General features: G+C 36.9%; 1 protein-coding gene and 1 pseudogene across 1 annotated transcript; one reads left to right on the top strand and one right to left on the bottom strand.

The window, feature by feature from the left end:
- Positions 1–3,185: 3,185 nt before the first annotated feature.
- Positions 3,186–4,124, bottom strand: LOC133066792 (olfactory receptor 143-like). Its single transcript, XM_061158213.1, has one exon. It carries the CDS (start codon positions 4,116–4,118, stop codon positions 3,186–3,188), a length of 933 nt encoding a protein of 310 aa, XP_061014196.1. The 5' UTR covers positions 4,119–4,124.
- A 14,286-nt stretch (positions 4,125–18,410) lies between these two features.
- LOC133066787 (putative olfactory receptor 8G3) lies at positions 18,411–19,343 on the top strand (annotated as a pseudogene).
- Positions 19,344–21,597: the final 2,254 nt, after the last annotated feature.

The raw sequence follows: 21,597 nt of genomic DNA, 5'->3' as shown, positions 1-21,597 counted from the left end.
CGTCAAGTACGTGGGTGGATCTAGAAAATTTCATGATTAGTGAAATGTCTCATATAGAAACATAGTATAAGACTTATATGGGAATCTAAAATATAAAACAAGGAAATGTATACATCAAAACAGAAAGAGGCTCACAAACAAAGAAAAAAAAAAAAAAATAGAGGTGACCAGCAGGGAGAAGGGCAAGATAGGGGTATAGGATTAAGAAGTGCAACTTACTATGTATAAAGCAGATAAGCAACAAGGAGATTGTTTATAGCACAGAGAATTATACCATTATCTTGCAATAACTTTGAATGGAGTATAAATGTGTAAAAATACTGCAACACAATGCTGTGTACCTGAAAATAATGTTTTAACTCAACTATATTTCAATAAACTAAATTTAAAAAATTAATTGCAACATGAAAAGTTAGAAAATTATAATAAAAATGTCTTAGACAAACCAAAAGGAGTTAATACTATATATTCTGAATGGCCTGATGTAAGATTTCAGGCACAGAAATCAAGGGAGGTAAATCCAATTGGCATGAGAAATTTAGAATGAAAGATCTACATAGCTATCTAAACATCTAAATCCAAAATATTTTGTATACAATATTTACATGACTCTGTGTACTCTTAAAGTATATCTAGCAAGTATTTATTTACAGAAACTAGCAAGAACTCAAAGCTATAAATATGCTATTGTAGTTTTAAATTATAAATATGTCTATATAAACAAATATTTCTCCAAGTAAAAGACAGTCAGCAAAACCAATGACAGCACCAAATTCACTCACTGATTTGACTAAATAAACTCTTTTAAAACTTGTCTATATCATATCATTTAGCTAGATTTTTAAGGACAAATACATGGGGGAACATATAGGTATAAGTACTGAATAAGCTATGTTGGAAACATTTCATGACCTTTGTAGATACTGAATTCAATTTTAAATTATTTATTAAATCATAAATGAATGTTCAGTGAGCACTCTAGCATACCTGTTAAGTCTGATAATAAAGTAAGAAAATAGGTATTTTCAACCTTTATCATATTAACATAAATTATCTAAAAACTGAAAATATTCTTATATTTAAAGCTGAATTGTGATGATTTTGTCTATGAGATAACATTTACAAACAAAATAATCAAAATCCTAATGTCAATTTGTGCTTGTTTGTGAAATGTAATTTTTCTGTCAGTTGTATGAATGAAATATCAATTACCCATCAAAAACTCTCTTTTTATTTATTTTATTGAAGTATACTTGATGTACAATATTATATGAGTTACAGGTGTACAATATAGTTATTCACAATTCTTAGAAGTCACTTTCCATTATAGTTATTATAAAAATCCTGGATATATCTCCTGTGTTGTACAATATATCCTTAAAGCTTATTTTATATATAATAGTTTATACCTCTTAATCACTTATCCCTTTATCCTTTTCCCACTTCTTTTTCCCCACAGGAAACATAAATTTGTTCTCGACATCAGTGAGTCTGTATCTCTTTTGCCATATTCACTAGTTTTTTACAGTTTTCTGATTTCACATATAAGTGATATCATCTTTGTCTTTTTTTCCTGACTTACTCCACTTTGCATAACAACCTCCAAGTCCATCCACGTTGCTGTAAATGGGAAATTTTCATTCTTTTGATGGATGAGTAACACTCCATTGTATATATTTACCACATCTTATCTATTCATCTGTTGATGAACATGTATCAGTTGCTCCCATATCTTGGCAATGATAGATAATGCTGCTATGCGCATTGGAGTACAGAGATCTTTTTGAAACGGCATTTACATATTTTTCAGATATATACCCAGGAGTGGAACTGCTGGGATATATTGTATTTTTATTTTTAGTTTTTTGAGATACATCCATATTGGAAAATCCCCATTTTGAAGCTCATTCAGAAACAGCTCTCCAGAAGTTCTCTCTGTCCCTTCACAGCTTTTCTTTCCTTCCATTTTTTCATAAGGTGAACAGTGGGTTAAAAACTGGTCTCTACATTTTTAGCTATGTGATTCTGAGCAAGAAAGACAACTATTTACTCAGCACCCTCCCCCCCCCCCAAAAAAAAGAAAAAAATGAGACTTGCATTTTAAGACCATTTGTAAGATTCTGACACACATTAACTATAGATTTAATTTTTGATCTAACAGACAAAAGGAATGAGTGAAATTTACAAATTAAGGACAAGGTTTCTGCCAAATATTTTTGCTTTGCTTTGGAAAGCAGGAAAAACATCTTCCTTTGCAAAGGGGAGGCCCCCTTGCACAGTGAGACAACAAATTCTGACCAAACATTTGATAACATATTCTGTAGCCAAAAATATCACTGTGTAAATTTAATCACAATTACAATCCACAGATAAATGGACAAGTTGATGATAATTTCAATTATATTTATGACAACATATTGATTGACCAATACAATAAAAATAGGCATATGTTATTCGCCTGGATTGAGAAAGGTGAGTTGAATAATGTAGCTTATTCATTTTCAAATATCTTCAAGAATAAAAGAAAGAACTACAGATGGATCAACAAACTATTCAATTTCTTTACCTATGTTGCACTTAAAATATAGAACAGGAAATGGTACTAAAAGAATCTTGAAATTTTGGGTAAATTTTTACAACTTACCATGTCCACATTTTTGTCATTACATTTCTGTTTGAATGCAATGATAAGTAAAGATACTGTTGAAATAGAAAGGGCTCAATGTAATGAAAGCAAGAAAGAAAAGAATCGGTTAGACTGAGCAGATATCCATAGCTTACCTTGGATGAGAATGACCCACAAGGAAAATAAGAGTGTTATCATTAGATGGGAAAGGTTATTGGTCCCTTGTCTGCAACTGGTATGGGATCACTTAGGGCTGAGGATGAGTCTTCAGGCAAAGAATAGGCTCACAGAGTTACATAATGTGACAAGAGAAGAAAAGATATCAGACATTAGAGATGAAGTCCTGTCAAGAATGTAAATCCATGGCTGATTCATGTCAATGCATGACAAAACCCACTACAATATTGTAAAATAATTAGCCTCCAACTAATAAAAATAAATGAAAAAAAAAAGAAGACATTAAAAAGACAAATAATATGAAAAAAGAATGGAAGGAAGAGGATAAATTGGAGCAGAGAAAAGAAAAAAGGCAAAGAAAAGGAGGTATAAATCGTTTGGTTCAGTTTGTAATTCTCTTCAGGATTTTCTTCACAGCAGTTTTGACATCCTTGTTCCTGAAGCTATAAATGAGAGGGTTCAGCATGGGTACCACATTGGTGGAAAACACTGTGTAAAACTTTCCCTGCTCCACAAACCCAGAAGATGGTAGCCTGACATGAGTGAGCAGTGCAAATCCATAGAATAGACTAACTGTTGTAATGTGGGAACCACAGGTACTCAAGGCTTTGGACCAACCTTTAGATGATGGCATATGACAGATATTGAAAAGAATCAAAGCATAAGAAATAAAGATAATGAGGCTGGATAATATGACAACTGTTCCCACAACAGCAGAAACCACAATCTCATTGGCATAAGTGCTGCTGCAGGAGAGCTGGAGCAGTGGGACGATGTCACACAGGTAATGGTTGATGATATTGGAATCACAGAATATCAGCCTCATCATAAATCCTGTGTGGACCATGGCTCCAGCAAACCCCATCACATATGAACCAGACATCAGCAGAGAACACACCTGAGGGGACATGGCCGTTGTGTAGAGCAAGGGCTTACAGATGGCCACATAGCGATCATAGGCCATGGCTGTCAACACATAGCACTCAGAGTTGACAAAAAAGCAGAAGAAAAACAGCTGGGACATACATCCTCTAAAGGAGATGACATTCCTGTCAGAAATAAAGCTTATTAGCATTTTGGGGGTAAAGACAGATGAGTAACAGATATCAATGAAGGACAGATTGAAGAGATAAAAGTACATGGGTGTGTGCAGGTGTGAATTTAGACAAATTAGAATCATCAAGTATAAATTGCCCACCACAGTGACCAGGTAGTTCAGCAGAAACAGGAAAAACAGAGGTAGCTGGAGTTTAGGCTGGTCTGTCAATCCCATAAGGATAAACTCACTCACAAAGGAGGCATTTTCCATAGTCATTTACTCCACAATCATGGTCTGGAGGAACAGGGGCAGAAAAGGAGATTAACAATGGAACTTAATGGACCTTCCTTCTTTGTCTGTGGAGTGAGAGCTGGATCTCTTGGTTTATAACCCCAGGGTTGTCTAAACACTCAGCAAAGCATTCAAAATACAAGACTTCTGATGATTATTACTGCAGATTTCTCACTTCCTTCTTTCTGCCCTTACTCCTTTTGTTTGTCTCTGAGCTGAACAAATGCAGATAAACTCCCAGTGTCTGCACAACATTCCTGCCTCTCTCCAGGCTCTGTTCAGGATCAAGGCTGAAAAGAGCAATAAACAGGCAATGTTCCCCCAAACCCTTCATTTATATAGTTTGAGGTTTGAGGGGAATTGAGACAAAGGCAATTCAACACTCACCTGCTTTTTCATCGATGTCTCAATGCCACTGAACCTTAAGGCTCCTTCTGCCCTGCAGTTCTGTGAGGTTCAGTTTCTGACAATGAATGAGGCAGTATTCATCACGGTGATCCTCAGTCTTTGACATGCTACAGAACATGCCATATATTTCAGAATTTTTCCAGAAGGTCTTCTTCATTTGCAAAGAGAAAAGCAACCTTATAGGATCTCCAAAACAATCAGGTGATGCAAATAAGAATCTATTCCACCCTCACATTCTCCCACAGGGTTCAAAAGTCTGTTCTGTATTTCTGTGTCTCTTTTTCTGTTTTGCATATAGGGTTATCGTTACCATCTTTCTAAATTCCATATACATGTGTTAGTATGCTGTAATGTTCTTTATCTTTCTGGCTTACTTCACTCTGTATAGAACAGCATGTATATTATCTATGGTGAAACAGATCACCAGCCCAGGTGGGATGCATGAGACAAGTGCTCGGGCCTGGTGCACTGGGAAGACCCAGAGGAATCGGGTGGAGAGGGAGGTGGGAGCAGGGATCGGGATGGGGAATACGTGTAAATCCATGGCTGATTCATATCAATGTATGACAAAACCCACTGAAATGTTGTGAAGTAATTAGCCTCCAACTAATAAAAAAAAAAAAAAAAAGAATCTATTCCACTCGTCATTCTGGGAAAGTTGAGTAGAAAAACAGACAATTGTTCTCTCCCTTGAGATTTCCTTTCGTGTTAAATGAGCCCACTGAGGGTGGAAATTAATGAGTCTGTGTTTCCACCCTGTGTCATTGATCTTTTGGGACACAACGTTCAACTCAATTTACAGTTTCACAATAATTCTTAGTCCCCCAAGAAGATGAGTGTGTGAGCTGATATTCAGTTCTTCATCATCTCCTGGAACTTATGCACAGTTCTCAAAAGGAACATCTAGGGCATGATTACTTGCCATTGTTAGCACTTTCCTAGAGTCTCTGGGACTGCATTAGTGAGACAGTATATCATAGTTTTAGCATCTTCTGTGCTTATGGATTTCATCTCTGTAAAGAAGCGAAATGGTTATGAGACTATTGGTGTGCCCCTAAAGTTTAATTCTTGAAGTTAAACTTCTTAATTGTGAGACTATAGACAATGATATAATCTGTCTGATCCTTTCATATATATATATATATATATATATATATATATATATATATATATATGTAGAGAGAGAGAGAGAGAGAGAGAGAGAGAGATAGGTAGATAGATAAATAGATGATAGATAGATAGATAGATGTATATCTATAAAATGAGACTTGCAAGTGAGCCATCTCCTAGGACCATTTTGAGGGTTAAATGAGTTATGTCACCCAGAGTATTAGGAACATAGCTAACAGGTAATAAGAGATTGAGAAATGTTGGTACTTCTCCCCAACTGTATTCATAATATCAGGATTTCTCAGCTTGGCTCAAATGAAATCTGGCACTACTGACATTTTGGTCTGGATAATTTTGGGGGGATGATTCTGTGTATTACAGGATGCAAAGCATCCCTTTCTGCAACCCATTAGTGTCTCCCAATCACCAATTGTGAAAATGAAAATGTTCTCCAGACACTGTCATATGTTCCCTCAGTAGCAAAAACCTGTGTTTAAGAATTGTTGACCGATGTTTATTTATACCTGGTCTTCTAACATAATGGCCTTTGAGACAATTCTCTTACTTCTACTTTTGTCCCTCCAGCTCAATGTACCCCAAATTGAATTCAGCATTTTCTTAGTTTCCTCTGCTGGTCTTCTGGGTTATACTTTTCAAAGCTCTTTTCACCTATCTCCAAAGAACGAATCCATGAATTAGCATAAGCAGTTCTCACTCATCATTTTCATCTAGTCTTCAAGAATCAGAGAATCCATCTCCTTGAAGTTTTTGGCCTTTCTTCTCACTTACATAGCTTCTGCAGTGTCTCTTCATCTCAAATTTCAATTACTCTAAGAGTTTTCTAATGTGGATCCCTATGGAATTTGACAATAGGTACCACTGTCACCTGCTCATCATCACTATACAAATGCTCATTGAAACACACACACACACAAACACACACAAATATCCATCTTTCTCTTCCTGTTCTCCATCCCTAATTCATACCTGTATGATTTTCAACATAAATTAGGTGAGATCAATATTCTTGTGGTACATTATTAATATCATTTAAGCTCTAATCATAGTGAATCCATCTTGCTAATGATTGCTTTTATTTCCATATTCTTTCTTGTTTTTCTTTTTATTCCACAGACTTGCCCGGATTTTCCTCTGACTTCTTCTCCAGCTTTTGTAAATTCTTCTCTGTATGTTCAACAGTTTCTAAGAGGAGGAAGAAGGTTAATGATGTTAACATTCCTTAAATTTCTACTTTCATGCCCGGTTTTCAGTTTGGTAAAGCCTCCCTCAAATGTGCAGGTAATCGCCTAAATTGGAGAGTGTTTGAGCCTTTTTAAGGAATAAATCTCTAGATTTTACTGGGTGATGACGGCGGCAGTTAACTTACTACATGGAGAGGTAGGAATATCTGAATATCCAATTACTTCTTTTTTTCCTTTTATTTATTTTTAGTTGAAAGATAATTGCTTTATAGAATTTTGTTGTTGCCTGTCAAACTCAACATAAATCAGCCAAAGGTATACATATATCTCCTCCCTTTTGAATCTCCCTCCTCATCCCAACCTTCTAAATTGATACAGAGACCCTGTTTGAGTTTCCTGAGTCATACATCAAATTCCCGTTGGCTATCTATTTCACATAAGGTAATGTAAGCTTTCATGTTACTCTTTCCATACATCTCACCCTCTCCTCCCTTCTGCCCATGTCCATAAATCTATTCTCTATGTTTGTTTCTCCACTGCTTCCCTGTAAATGCATTCTTCTATGCCATTTTTCTAGATTCTGTATACATGTGTTAGAATATGACATTTATCTTTCTCTTTCTGACTTACTTCACTCTATATAACAGGCTCTAAGTTCATCCAACTCATTAGAACTGACTCAAATGCATTTCATTTAATGGCTGAGTAATATTCCAATGTGTATATATACCACAATTTCTTTATCCATTCATCTGTCAATGGACATCTAGGTTGCTTCGGAAATAGTGCTGCAATGAACAATGGGATACTTGTGTCTTTTTCAATTTTGGTTTCTTCAGGGAATATGCCTAGGAGTGGGATTGCTGGGTCATATGGTGGTTTTATTCCTAGTTTTTTTAAGGAATCTCCATACCATCTTCCATAGTGGCTGTATCAAATTACATTCCCACCAACAGTGCAAGAGTATTCCCTTTTGTCCACACCCTCTTCAGCATTTATTGTTTGTATACTTTTTGATAATGGTCATTCTGACTGGTGTGAGGTAATATTTCACTGTACTTTTGATTTGTATTTTGCAAATAATGAATGATGTTAAGCTTCTTTTCATGAGTTAGGTAGCCATCTGTATGCCTTCTTTGGAGAAATGTCTGATTAGGCCTTTTCCCCACTTTTTTTTTTTTTTTTTCTTCTGCGATTGAGTTGTATGAGCTGTTTGCATATTTTAGAAATTAATCCTTTGTCATTTACTATTATTTTCTCACATTCTGAGGGTTGCCTTTTCACCTTGCCTGTAGTTTCCTTTGTTATGCAAAATGTTTGAAGTTTAATCTCGTCCCACTTGTTTACTTTTGTTTTTATTTCCATTACTTTAGGAGGTGGTTCATGGAGGATCTTGCTTTGATTTATGTCATCAAGTGTTCTGCCTATGTTTTTCTCTAAGAGTTTTATAGTTTCTGGTCTTACCTTTAGGTCTTTAATCCATTTTAACTTTTATCTTCATGTGTGGTGTTAGGAAGTGTTCTAAATTTCATTCTTTTACATTTAGCTGTCCAGGTTTCCCAGCACCATTTATTGAAGAGGCTGTCATTGCCCTATTGTATATTCTTGCCTCCTTTGTCAAAAAGTAAGTTACCTGTATGTGCATGGGTTTATTTCTGGGCTTTCTGCCTTATTCCATTGGTCTGTATTTCTGATTTTGTGCCAGTACCATACTGTCTTGATGACTGTAGCTTCTTAGTATAATCTGAAGTCAGGAAGGTTGATTCCTCCAGCTGCATTCTTCTTTCTCAAGACTGCTTTTGCTATTCAGGGTCTTTTGTGTTTCCATATGAATTGTGAAATTTTTGTTCTAGTTCTGTGAAAAATGTCTTCAGTAATTTGATAGGTATCACATTGCATCCATAGATTGCATTTGGTAGTAGCTATTTTCAAAATATTGATTCTTCCTACTGAGGAACATGGAATATCTCTTCATGTCTTTATGACTTCTTGGATTTCTTTCATCAGTGTCTCATAATTTAGAGTGTATAGTTCTTTTATCACATTAGGCAAGTTTATTCCTAGATATTTAATTCTTTTTGTTGCAATGGTGAATGTGATTGATTTCTTAATTTGTCTTCTTGATTTTTCATTGTTAGTATATATATATATATATATATATATATATATATATATATATATATATATAAATGCAAATGATTTCTGTGTATTTTGTATCCTGCAACTTTGCTAAATTCACTGATTAGCTCTAGCAATTTTCTGATGCTACCTTTAGGGTTTTCAATGTTCAGTATCATGATATGTGCAAACAGTGAGAGCTTTACTTTTTCTTTTCTGATCTGGATTCGTTTTACTAATCTTTATTCCCTGATTGCTACACCTATGACTTCCAAAACTATGTTGAATAATAGTGGGAAAGTGGACATCCTTGACTTGTTCCTGATCTTAGGTGGAATGCTTTCAGTTTTTCACCAGAGAATAAAATTTGCAGAAAGGCTTATTTCAGTAATTTCAGCTTATTTACTATTTTGAGATAGGTTCCTTCTCTGACCATTTTGTGAAGAGTTTTAATCATAAATGGGTGCTAATTTTGTCAAAGGCTTTTTCTGCATCTATTGAGATTATCATATGGTTTTTAATCTTTCAATTTGTTAATATGGGGTATCATACTGATTGATTTGTGTATATTGAAGAATCCTTGTATCCCTTGAATAAACCAAACTTCATCATGGTGTATGAACTTTTTGATGTGTTGCTGAATTTTGTTTGCTAAAATTTTGTTGAGGATTTTGCATCTATATTCATCAGTGATATTGGCCTGTAGTTTTCTTTCTTATATTGGGTGGGGGTTATCTGGCTTTGTTATCAGGGTGATGGTGGCTGTGAAGAATGAGTTTGGAAGTGTTCCTTCCTCTGCAATTTTTCGAAGGAGTTTTAGTAGGATAGGCAGTAGCTCTTCTCTAAATGTTTGGTAGAATCCTCCCGTGAAGCCATCTGGTCCTGGGCTTTTGTTTTTTGGGAGATTTTTTATCACAACTTCAATTTCAGTGCTTGTAATTGGGTTGCTCATAATTTCTATTTATTCCTGGTTCAGTCTTGGAAGATTGAAATTTTCTAAGAATCTGTCCATTTCTTCCAGGTTATCCATTTTATTGCCATATAGTTGTTCATAATAGTCTCATAATCATTTTTATTTCTGCATTGTCTGTTGTAACCTCCCCTTTTCCATTTCTAATTTTATTGAATTGATTTTTCTCTCCTTTTGTCTTGATGAGTCTGGCTAAAGACTTGTCAATTTTGTTTATCTTCTCAAAGAACCAGCTTATAGTTTTATTAATCTTTACTATTGTTTCTTTCATTTTTTTTTTCATTTATTTTTGCTCTGATCTTTATGATTACTTTCCTTCTACTAATTTTGTTTTTGTTGTTGTTGCTGTTGTTGTTCTTTTTCTAGTTGTTTTAGCTGTAGAATTAGGTTGTCTATTCAATGTTTTTCTTGTTTCTTGAGGTAGGACTGTATTGCTATAAACTTCCCTCTTAGAACTGTTTTTGCTGCATACGTTTTGAGCTGTCGTGTTTTTATTGTCATTTGTTTCTAGAAACTTTTTGATTTCCCTTTTGATTACTTCAGTAATCTATTGACTATTTAGAAACATATTGTTTAATCTCCATGTGTTTGTGCTTTTTACAGTTTTTTTTTTTTTTCTCCTTGTTACTGATATCTAGTCTCGTAGCACTGTGGTTGGAGAAGATGCTTGACATGATCTCAATTTTCTTAAATTTATTGAGGCTTGATTTGTGACCCAAGATGTGATCTATATTGAAAAATGTTGCATGTGCACTTGAGAAAGTGTATTCTTCAGCATTTGGATAGAATGTCCTAACATATTAATGAGATCCTTCTCATTTAATGTATCATTTAAGACGTGTTTCCTAATGAATTTTCTGTTTTGATGATCTGTCCATTGGTGTGAGTGGGCTGTTAAAGTCTCCTACCATTTTTGTGTTACTTTCAATTACTCCTTTTATCTCTGTTAGTGTTTGTCTTATGTATTGAGGTGCTTCTATGTTGGGTTCATCAGTTCAGTTCAGTCACTCAGTCGTGTCCAACTCTTTGTGACCCCATGAATCGCAGCACACCAGGCCTCCCTGTCCATCACCAGCTCTCGGAGTTTACTCAGACTCATGTCCATCAAGTCGGTGATGCCATCCAACCATCTCATCCTCTGTCATCCCCTTCTCCTCGTGCCCCCAATCCCTCCCAGCATCAGGGTCTTTTCCAATGAGTCAACTCTACGCATGAGGTGACCAAAGTATTGGAGTTTCAGCTTCTGCATCAGTCCTTCCAATGAACACTCAGGACTGATCTCCTTAAGGATGGACTGGTTGGATTTCCTTGCTGTCCAAGGGACTCTCAAGAGTCTTCTCCAACAACACAGTTCAAAAGCATCAATTTTTCAGCACTCAGCTTTCTTCACAGTCCAACTCACAACTGTACATGACCACTGGAAAAACCATAGCCTTGACTAGTTGGACCTTTGTTTGCAAAGTAATGGCTCTGCTTTTCAATATGCTGTCTAGGTTGGTCATAACTTTCCTTCCAAGGAGTAAGTGTCTTTTAATTTCATGGCTGCAATCACCATCTGCAGTGATTTTGGAGTCCCCCAAAGATAAAGTCTGACACTGCTTCCACTGTTTACCCATCTGTTTGCCATGAAGTGATTGGACCAGATGCCGTGATCTTAGTTTTCCGAATGTTAAGCTTTAAGCCCACTTTTTCACTCTCCTCTTTCACTTTCATCAAGAGTCTTTTTAGTTTCTCTTCACTTTCTGCCATAAGAGTGGTGTCATCTGCATATCTGAGGTTGTTGATATTTCTCCTGGCAATCTTGATTCCAGCTTGTGCTTCATCCAGCCCAGCGTTTCTCATGATGTACTCTGCTTATAAGTTAAATAAGCAGGGTGACAATATACAGCCTTGATGTACACCTTTTCCTATTTGGAACCAGTCTGTTTTTCCATGTCCAGTTCTAACTGTTGCTTTCTGACCTGCATATAGGTTTCTCAAGAGGTGAGTCAGGAGGTCTGGTATTCCCATCTCTTTCAGAATTTTCCACAGTTTATTGTGATCCACACAGTCAAAGGTTTTGGCATAGTCAATAAAGTAGAAATAGATGTTTTTCTGGAACTCTCTTGCTTTTTCAATGATCCAGTGGATGTTGGCAATTTGATCTCTGGTTCCTCTGCCTTTTCAAAAGCCAGCTTGAACATCTGGAAGTTCTCGGTTCACGTATTGCTGAAGCCTGGCTTGGAGAATTTTGAGCATGACTTTACTAGCGTGTGAGATGAGTGCAATTGTGCAGTAGTTTGAGCATTCTTTGGGATGTCCTTTCTTTGGGATGGTATGAAAACTGACCTTTTTGCAGTCCTGTGGGTGCATAGATATATACAATTGTTATGTCTTCCTCGTGGGTTGGTCACTTTATTATCATGTAATGTCCTTCCTTATATCTTGTAATCTTTATTTTAAAGTCTATTTTGTCTGATATGAAGATTGCTACTCCAGCTTTCTTTTGCTTCCCATTTACATGGAATATATTTTTCCATCCTTTCACATTCAGTCTATAAGTGTATTTTGGTGTGTGATGGGTTTCTTGTGGACAGCATATGTATTGGTCTTGTTTTTGTATCCATTCAATCGGTCTGTGTCTTTTGTTTGGAGCATTTAATCCATTTATATTTAAAGTAATTGTTGATATATATGTTCCTATTGCCATTTTCTTAAGTATTTGGGGTTGATTTTGTAGATCTTTTTCTTCTCTTGTATTTCTTGACTATTTAAGTCCCTTTAACATTTATTTTAAAGCTGGTTTGCTGTTACTGAATTCTCTTAACTTTTGTTTGTCTGAAAAGCTTTTGATTTCTCCATCAATTTTGAATGAGATCTTTGCCGGGTAGAATAATCTTGGTTGTAGCTTTTTCCCTTTCAGTACTTTAAATATATCCTGACATTCCCTTCTGCCCTGCAGAGTTTCTGTGGAAATATTAGCTGTTAAACATATGGGGTTTCCTTTGTATGCTACTTGTTCCTTTTCCCTTGCAGCTTTTAATATTCTTTCTTTGTGTTTATTCTTTGGTAATTTGATTAGCATGTATATTGGTGTGTTTCTCCTGGGTTTATCCTGTATGGGATTCTTTGTGCCTCTTGAACTGATTGACTATGTCCTTTTCCATCCTGGGAAAATTTTCAACTATAATCTCTTCAGAAGTTTTCTCATACCCTTTCTTTTTCTCTTCTTCTACTTGGACCCCTATAATTCCAGTATTGCTGTGTTTGATATTGTCCCAGAGGTCTCTGAGATTATCCAAATTTCTTTTCATTCTCTTTACTTTATTCTGCTCTTCAGAAGTTATTGCCACCATATTATCTTCCAGCTTACTAATTCGTTCTTCTGCTTCAAATATTCTGCTATTGATTCCTTCGAGCATATTTTTAACCAGTATTTGTGTTGTTTGTCTCTGTACATTTATTCTTTATTTCTTCTATATCTTTGTTGATTGATTTTTGTATTTTCTCCATTCTGTTTTCAAGGTTTTTGATCATCTTTGGTATCATGATTCTGAATTTTTTTTTCAGGTTCTTTTCCTATTTACTCTTCATTTATTTGCACTTCTGTGTCTAGTTTGTTCCTTCATTTGTGTAGCATTTCTCTGCCTTTTTATTAAATTTTTTTAAACTTATTGCATTTTAGGTCTCTTTTTCCCAGGCTTCAAGTTTGAGTTCTTTCTCCGTTTGGTTTCTGCTCTCCTAAATTCATCCAGTGGTTTATGTAAGCTTTGTATAAGGTGAGATTTGTACTGAGTTTTCTTTTTGTTTGTTTGTTTTTCCTCTGATGGCCAAGGCTGAGTGAAGTGGTAATCCTGTCTGCTGATGCTTGGGTTTGTATTTTTGTTTTCTTTTTGTTTAGATGAGGAGTCCTGACAGGGTGCTACTGGTGGCTTGTGATGCTGGGTCTTGTATTCAAGAGATTTCTTTAGTATGAGTTCTCACAATCTGACACTTCCTAGGGTTAGTTCTTTGGTAGTCTAGTCTTGAAGTCAGTGCTCCCACTCCAAATGCTCAGGGCTTTATCTCTGGTCAGGAATGAAGATTCCACAAATGCTTTGTTATGGCATTATGTGAGATTAAACCAAATACCCCCAAGTGAGAAACCAAAGATCAATCCCAGACAAATGGCAGTTTCAAAATTAGGCAAATAATAATTAAATTAATGGAGTATATACATATACACCCATAAGCAATATCAAAACAGTCCAACTAAAGTACAGTACAATAGATTGACATAGTGAACAAAGGAAATAAAAAGTTATATCTACCAGTTAAGAGAAAATCTAACTAAATCACAAACTGGGAAACGAAACTAAAGCAAGGTGCCAAGTTGGGAATAAAGCAATGAAAGCAAAACTAACAAATATGCTGAGAGGAAAGGAAAGAAAAAAATGAAAGAAAGAATATATATGCAAAGTTAAATAGAAGTAGATAAGGAAGATTTATGTATATTAAAGATTAACTGCAAGGGGGAAAGAGCAGTAGGAAAAGCAAAAGAATAAATGTAGAAAAACTAATAATACACTTTACAAAATTAAAAATTAAATTAAAAATTAAGAAAAAAAAAGGAAAAGTCCACAGAATTACAAAAGTCCAATGTAGAGGCAAAGGATTATAATAACAATAAGATTTGTGGCTGAGGAAAAAAAAAAGCCCAAAAACTTAATTAGATTTCATAGTGCCAATAAAATTGACAATTACAATGGGGAGGGGGTGGGAAAGAAAAAAAAAAAAAACAGAAAAGAATCTAAAGAACAAACGAAAAATGTAAGAATAATAAATGTTTTCCTTGAGTCACTTCTGTCAGAGTCCTTTCTCTTGCTGGGAGTCACAGTCCACCTCAACTTTCTAGGTTGCCCTTCAACACTGTGCTGGTCTCTGGACCTGCTGTGGCAGCAACTCAGATTCTAGTTTGGTCCTACTCCTGTGTATTGTTGCCTCCAATGTCCACAGCTATCAGAACTAACGTGTTTTCTTTTGTGGGAGCCTTCAATGTCCTTTTATATAGTCCACAGACACAGAGTCTGCCTTGTTGAGCATGTGGATTTAATCTGCAGCTTGTACAACTGGCGGGAAGGTTTTGGGTCTTCTTCCTTAGCCACACTGCCCCCTGGGTTTCCATTGTGGCTTTATTTCCACCTCTGCACATGGGCTGTCCACTGGGGGTTGCTCCTGAGGCTGTCCTGGAGGACTTGGGTCTGCCCCAGTGAGGTTCAGGTGTGGAGGTGGTGCAGCTGCTTGGGCTGCAGGGGTTCTGGCAGCACCGGGTACTCAGGCGAGTTGGCAGCTAGGGCAGCAGGAAATATAGTGGTCCAGAAGGGTATGACAACCAGTATGGGCCAATATACTCCAATATTCTTACCTGGAGAACCTCCCCCACCCCCACAACAGAGAAGCCTCGCAGACCACAGTCCTCAGGGCCGTGGAGAGTTAGACATGACCAATGTGACCTGCATGCTTAGACGAAAGACTTTTTTGCCTGTGGCAGCTCTACCCCAGTGAGATTTGGGCATGAAGGTGGCACCGCTGCTTGGCTTGCTGGGACCGTGGGGGCGCCAAGTGTGCAGGGACACGGACTGCCTCCGCCACAGGAGTTATGGCTCTATCAGAGTCTTTTTTAAAGCCTCTGGTAGCTGGCGATCAGAAGGCCTCTTTCTCTGTAGCTCTGCCCACTCAGGCACTTAGAGGGCTCCCTTGCCTGAGTCCTTCTCTGTTGTTCAGCCTGTCAGGCACTTAAAGGAGCACCCTGGGTAGGGTCCTACTCTTGTAGTTCAGTGTCTGAGGGGGTTGATGAGCCATCCTCTCTGTTTTTCAGCTGCAGATGCTGATCTGTGGGGACAGAGAGGCTATGGTGATGGCTTCACCCCCTACGCATGACTCAGCAGTAACACCTTGCTTCCATGGCTGCTTGGCTTTCCTCCACAGTCATTTCCCAGCAAAATATCCTCTGTCACATCCCCTCAATCCATTTCTCCACAGTCAACAGCAGCCCTTGTCCTGGGATTGCTCCCCAGTCCCTAAACTCCAGCTCCCAGCTTCTTCCCCTTCTAGGGGACCTGCGTTCCCATCTGGGGGTATGTGTGGCTACAGCAAGAACTGTCTGATTCTCATCCCATTTAGACTCCCACACATCAGCTATTTCACTTTCAGCCTTAAATGTTTCTCCTCTGACTCAGACAACTTCCCTGATGTAGGGAACAGACCCTTGCTTCTGTTCCCCCACCTGCAGAGGGCAGGTGCAGTCCTACTAACATTCCTGTTTTTCCTCCTAGTTCCTTCATCCTACCAAGTTTTGCATGATGCTATATATTCTTTCCACTGGCCAGGTACTCCTGTCTGCTCTCAGCTGATGTTCTGCGTGCTTTCTGTCTGAAGTCATATTCCTGATGTATCCGTGGAGAGAGATGTACTCCACATCCACCTACTCCTCTGCCATCTTGTTCTCCCTCTTATCAAGAACCAGGAGCTATGCTAAGAAACAAGTAGGCAGCATTTAATTTAGTTTTCAAACAAAGCAGATATTTAAGTTTTTGCATTTTAGAGATCTGGAGAGTAGAAGGGATTATCCCCAGGTCACACAGCAAGCAAGAGGTTGAATTAAAATTTCAATTCACTACTGTCTAACTTAGTATCATAACAATTAAGAATTATGAAATTAAAAAAAGGAATTATGAAATCATCAAGTTTGGGAACTGGAATAAATGTTAAAGGTAATTAAATCCAACCAGATGATTGTATCTTTAAACAATATTTGCTAAGCAATTGACCACTCAAGCCGACCACAACATTTTGACTATAAAATCACAGTGTGTCTGGTGATTGGAATGTTAAACATTTGTTGTGAAACCAAATATTTCTCCCTACAGTTTCAAGCAATTAATTTTACTTCAATCTCTTAAGACATACAAAGATATGCCTCTAAAATAAGTCCATATGTTTAACAGTGTAATGACTGTCATGTGCCACGTGAAGTTTTGCTCTGCTGAAAAACATCTTCAGTTATTTCAGCCATTCTAAAATGACATTTCTAGTTCATGTTTCTGAAGTTGTCCAGTATTTCCCTATCACATAAAGTATTGTACCTTAAAGTGAGCATACTAACCCAACTATTGCTTGAGCATTAAGTAGGAACATGGGTTTCCACTTTCTGCAATCTACTAATCTTTGTAAATTTAAACTAAAAACATATTGGTCTTTTAAAAAAAATACACTAACTAGTTAATGTAGCTGTTGACTAATATTAATTAAAATTTCTACTTGTATTTTGCATGTGCTCTACTAATTCATATCCCCACCGTCTTTGAATTCTATGGAGAACATATGCAAAATGCATGATTATTTTAAAAAGCACAGCATAAATGACACACAAGAGCACAGCAAAAAAGTGTTTGTCTTCAAAAACAATTATTATATTTTGGAAATATGAATAATTGTTTGACTGCCAGTACTTCAACCATGAAACTCAAATTGCCTAAACCATTCTTAGTGCACTGTTCCCAGGATCAGGGTGGTGGAATATATGACTCAAATATATGCCATTCCATTATTTTCCCTTAGAGTATTCAAATTAGAAATAGGAGCAGGGTTTTTCTGGGACTTGGAAAATCTGTTGAGATATAAATATGATGCCTGCTAAGCAGTTGTGTTTCTAAACTCCTGGGTCATGGTCCGGGTTGGAAGAAGGTGAGCTCTAAAGCAGTAGATCTCAGCTGGAATGAAGCTGATAGTTGACCAGTCCTTCTGAAATTCTAGGGCTTCTCTGAAAGCTCAGTTGGTAAAGAATCTGCCCATGATGCAGGAGATCTGGATTTGATCCCTGGGTTGGGAAGATCTCCTGGAGAAGGGACAGGCCACCCACTCCAGTATTCTGGCCTGAAGAGCTCCATGGACTGTATTGTCCATGAGGTCACAATGAGTTGGACGTGACTGAGTGACTTTTACTTGCACTTTTCTGAAATTCTTAGTGGATTTTCTGTAAGAAATATCTCAGATGAATACAACTGCTTTTCACAGCCTTATGTAACCTTTGTTTACAGAAAGCATACCCTACTATCATTTATTCTGAGTGAAATGAAAATACTGGCCATTTGATATGCATTATATTAATATAGGCACATAGGGTATGCAAGGAAAACAAAAAGTCCTCAGAAATAAGAGTAGTAACATTTGCTGTGAATGACTTTAAAAATCCAGAATCAGTATCTTCTTTTAAAATGTTATTTGATATCTTAATTAGAACTTCCTTGAAGTCTGTGATTTCTATTCTGGTACAACAAGAATCATTGTTTTTCAAGAGATTCCCACATTATCAACTTCTTCTGATGAGGGATAAATTAATGATATCCCCAGAATTACTCTTCCTCACACATAAACATGTACATACACACAGAAGGGAGCACAAAAGAACACTCATCTACTCTTCTTATACTTAGAAACTCAGACAGGATAATGGACCCTGGAAGTCACTCTTCAGTGACTGAGTTCATCCTCTCTGAGGTCACAGAACAGCCACAACTCCAGCTGTCACTTTTCCTCCTCTTCTGAGGAATCTATGTGGTCATGGTGGTGGGGAACCTGGACATGATTACATTGACAGGGCTCAGTTCTCACCTGCACACTCCCATGTACTATTTCCTCAGCAATTTGTCTTTATTGACTTCAGTCAGTCCACTGTCATTACCCCCAAAATGCTGGTAAACGTTATGACAAAGCAGAACATCATTTATTTCTCTGAATGCATGACCCAGCTCTACTTCTTCAGCACTTTTGCTATTGCAGAGTGTCACACGTTGGCTGCAATGGCATATGACCACTAAGTTGCCATCCACAATCCCTTGCTTTAAAATGTTATCATGTCTTACCACATCTGCCTCTGCCTCACAGTGGGAGTTTATATTTTGGCCATCATTGGATCCACAATCCATACAGGATTTATGTTGAGACTCCTTTTCTGCAAGAACAAGGTGATTAACCATTATTTCTGTGATCTCTTCCCACTCTTGGAACTATCCTGTTCCAGCATCTTCATCAATGAATTATTGGTTCTAGTCTTGAGTGCATTTAACATCCTGACTCCTGCCTTAACCATCCTTACATCCTACATCTTCATCCTCTCCAGAACTCCAAATCCACTCCACTGAGGGCAGGTCCAAAGCCTTCAGTACATGCAGCTCTCACATCTTAGCTGTTGTTGTTTTCTTTGGATCTGCAGCATTCATGTACCTGAAACCATCATCTGTGAGCTCCATGGATCAAGGGAAAGTGTCCTCTGTGTTTTATACCTGTATCGTTTCCATCATAAATCCTCTAATTTACAGTCTGTGGAATAAGGATGTCAGATTTGTCCTGAAGAAAATTGTGGAAAGAGGAAAATGCATATGAATAGAATCAACAGCATGATGTAATAAAAGTCATTTGGTTTGCTGAACTATGCAGTGTGTTAGATATATTGTTCAAATTTTGGGAAATTTATTGATACTTCTCTATATAACTCATCTCCAAAATTCTCTTCCTGGCTACTTCTTTGAACATACATTACAATGATTACATAAGGAAAAATACAATAATAGAATTTTTAAAAAACCTTGAATGCTAAAGGAGCTTACTTTTATTTCTAATAATATATATCTAGGAAGAACAGCAATGCTTATGATGATTATGGTGAAAATCACAGCAATGCATATTACCAAGATTTAGGAAATGTAAAGCCCTACGCCCAGTACTTTAAATGGATAGCTTTATTTACTATATTCCTTCAGGACAAATTCTAGTATTATTTTCCTTTGTAAAGAAGAAATGGAATGTTATTTCATTTGTGTATTTGCCATGGCCCCAAACATAATAAATGATAGAGAAAACATAATAAGTGATACTTTTGCACAAGAAGATTGTGAATAGGTCCAATGCCTCCCTGAGAATTTTCTTCTATATGTCAAGCATCATCACTTTACTATAAGATTGTGTTCCTTTTCTCTAGATATCTTCTATTCTATTTTCACTTTTATTTCCTTTGATAAAATGAAAATAATCAAAATCTTTCAAACTGTGTTGGTCAATGCAAAATTGCAAAGATGTAGATTTATTGCAGAGTTTCACAGTAGACAGTCATTAAAGAGATTCAAATTATAATTGAAATGTAAATATTTATAACAGCAGCCTAAACAACATTGTCTTATCTTTATACCAATAGCGCTATAACTATTTTTGAAGCAGCTGTTCATAAAAGAAAGAAATCCTGCTGAGTTATATCACTTCCATATTGTTAATGCTCCTCTGTTCCATACTTTATTGAGCTGTCATTTCATGTTCAGTTCAGTCCCTCAGGTTGTGTCCGACTCTTTGCAACCCCATGGACTGCAGCACACCAGGCTTCCCTGTCCCTCACCAACTCCTGGAGCTTGCTCAAACTCCTGTCCATTGAGTCAGTGATGCCATCTAACCACCTCAGCCTCTATTGGCCCCTTCTCCTCCTGCCTCCAATCTTACCCAGCATCAGAGTCTATTCCAATGAGTCAGTTCTTTGCATCAGGTGTCCAAAGTATTGGTGCTTCAGCTTCAGCATCATTCCTTCCAATGAATATCCAACATTGATTTCCTTTAGAATTAACTGGTTTGATCCCCTTGCAGTCCAGGGGACTCTCAAGAGTCTTCTCCAACATCACAGTTCAAAAGCATCAATTCTTTGGTGCTCAGCTTTTTTGAACTTCAACTCTCACATCCATACATGACTAATAGAAAAAATATAGTTTTGACAATGGTGGCAAAATAATATCTCTACTTTTTAACATGCATTCTAGGTTGGTCATAGTTTTTCTTCCAAGGAGCAAGCATCTTTTAATTTCATGGTGGCAGTCACCATCTGCAGTGATTTTGGAGCCCAAGAAAAGAAAAAGTCTGTCTGTTTCCATTGTTTCCCCATCTATTTGCCATGAGATGATGGGGCCGGATGCCATGGTCTTAGTGTTTTGAATGTTGAGGTTTAAGCCAGCTTTACTTTCATCAAGAGACTTTAGTTCCTCTTCACTTTCTGCCATAAAGGTGGTGTCATCTGTGTTTCTTGGGTTATTGATATTTCTCCTGGCAATCTTGATTCCAGCTTGTGCTTCATCCAGCCTAACATTTTGCATGATGCACTCTGCACATAAGTTAAATAGGCAAGGTGACAATATACAGCCTTGACATATGTTAATGCTCTTTTGTCCCATAATTTATATAGTTGCCATTTCATGTTATGTTTTCTTTAAAACATCTCTTCTTTTCCCTCATACTATTGCTTTTATGATTGTGTGTCTTAAACATCTTATAATTATAAATTCTCATGTTATTCTAAATGCTCAGTTGTATTCCGTCTTTTGCTGATTCAAACCATCCTATTCATTATTGTCATATCAATATCCTTTAGGTAGTGTGCTGTCTATTCACCTCATATAACAAGTTGCAGTGTTTACTTATAGTATCCAAATATTAGACAAATATATAACACAACTTTGTTGCTTTTTACTCACTAAATTCTATCCTACTCTTTGCAACACCATGGATTGTAGCCTGCCATGCTTTTCTGTCTACAGGGTTTCCCAGGTAGGAATTCTGGAGTGGGTTTCTATTTCCTTCTTCAAGGATCTTCCCAAAGGATCAT

Source organism: Dama dama, chromosome 2, assembly GCF_033118175.1.
Source record: "Dama dama isolate Ldn47 chromosome 2, ASM3311817v1, whole genome shotgun sequence".
NCBI classification, from domain to species: Eukaryota; Metazoa; Chordata; class Mammalia; order Artiodactyla; family Cervidae; genus Dama; species Dama dama.
Note: the sequence above shows the minus strand (reverse complement) of the source record. Positions and strands in the feature narration are given on the sequence as shown.

Excerpts from the sequence above, each read along its gene's own strand:
- LOC133066792 (XM_061158213.1), bottom strand. The coding sequence starts at position 4,118 with ATGACTATGGAAAATGCCTCCTTTGTGAGTGAGTTTATCCTTATGGGA.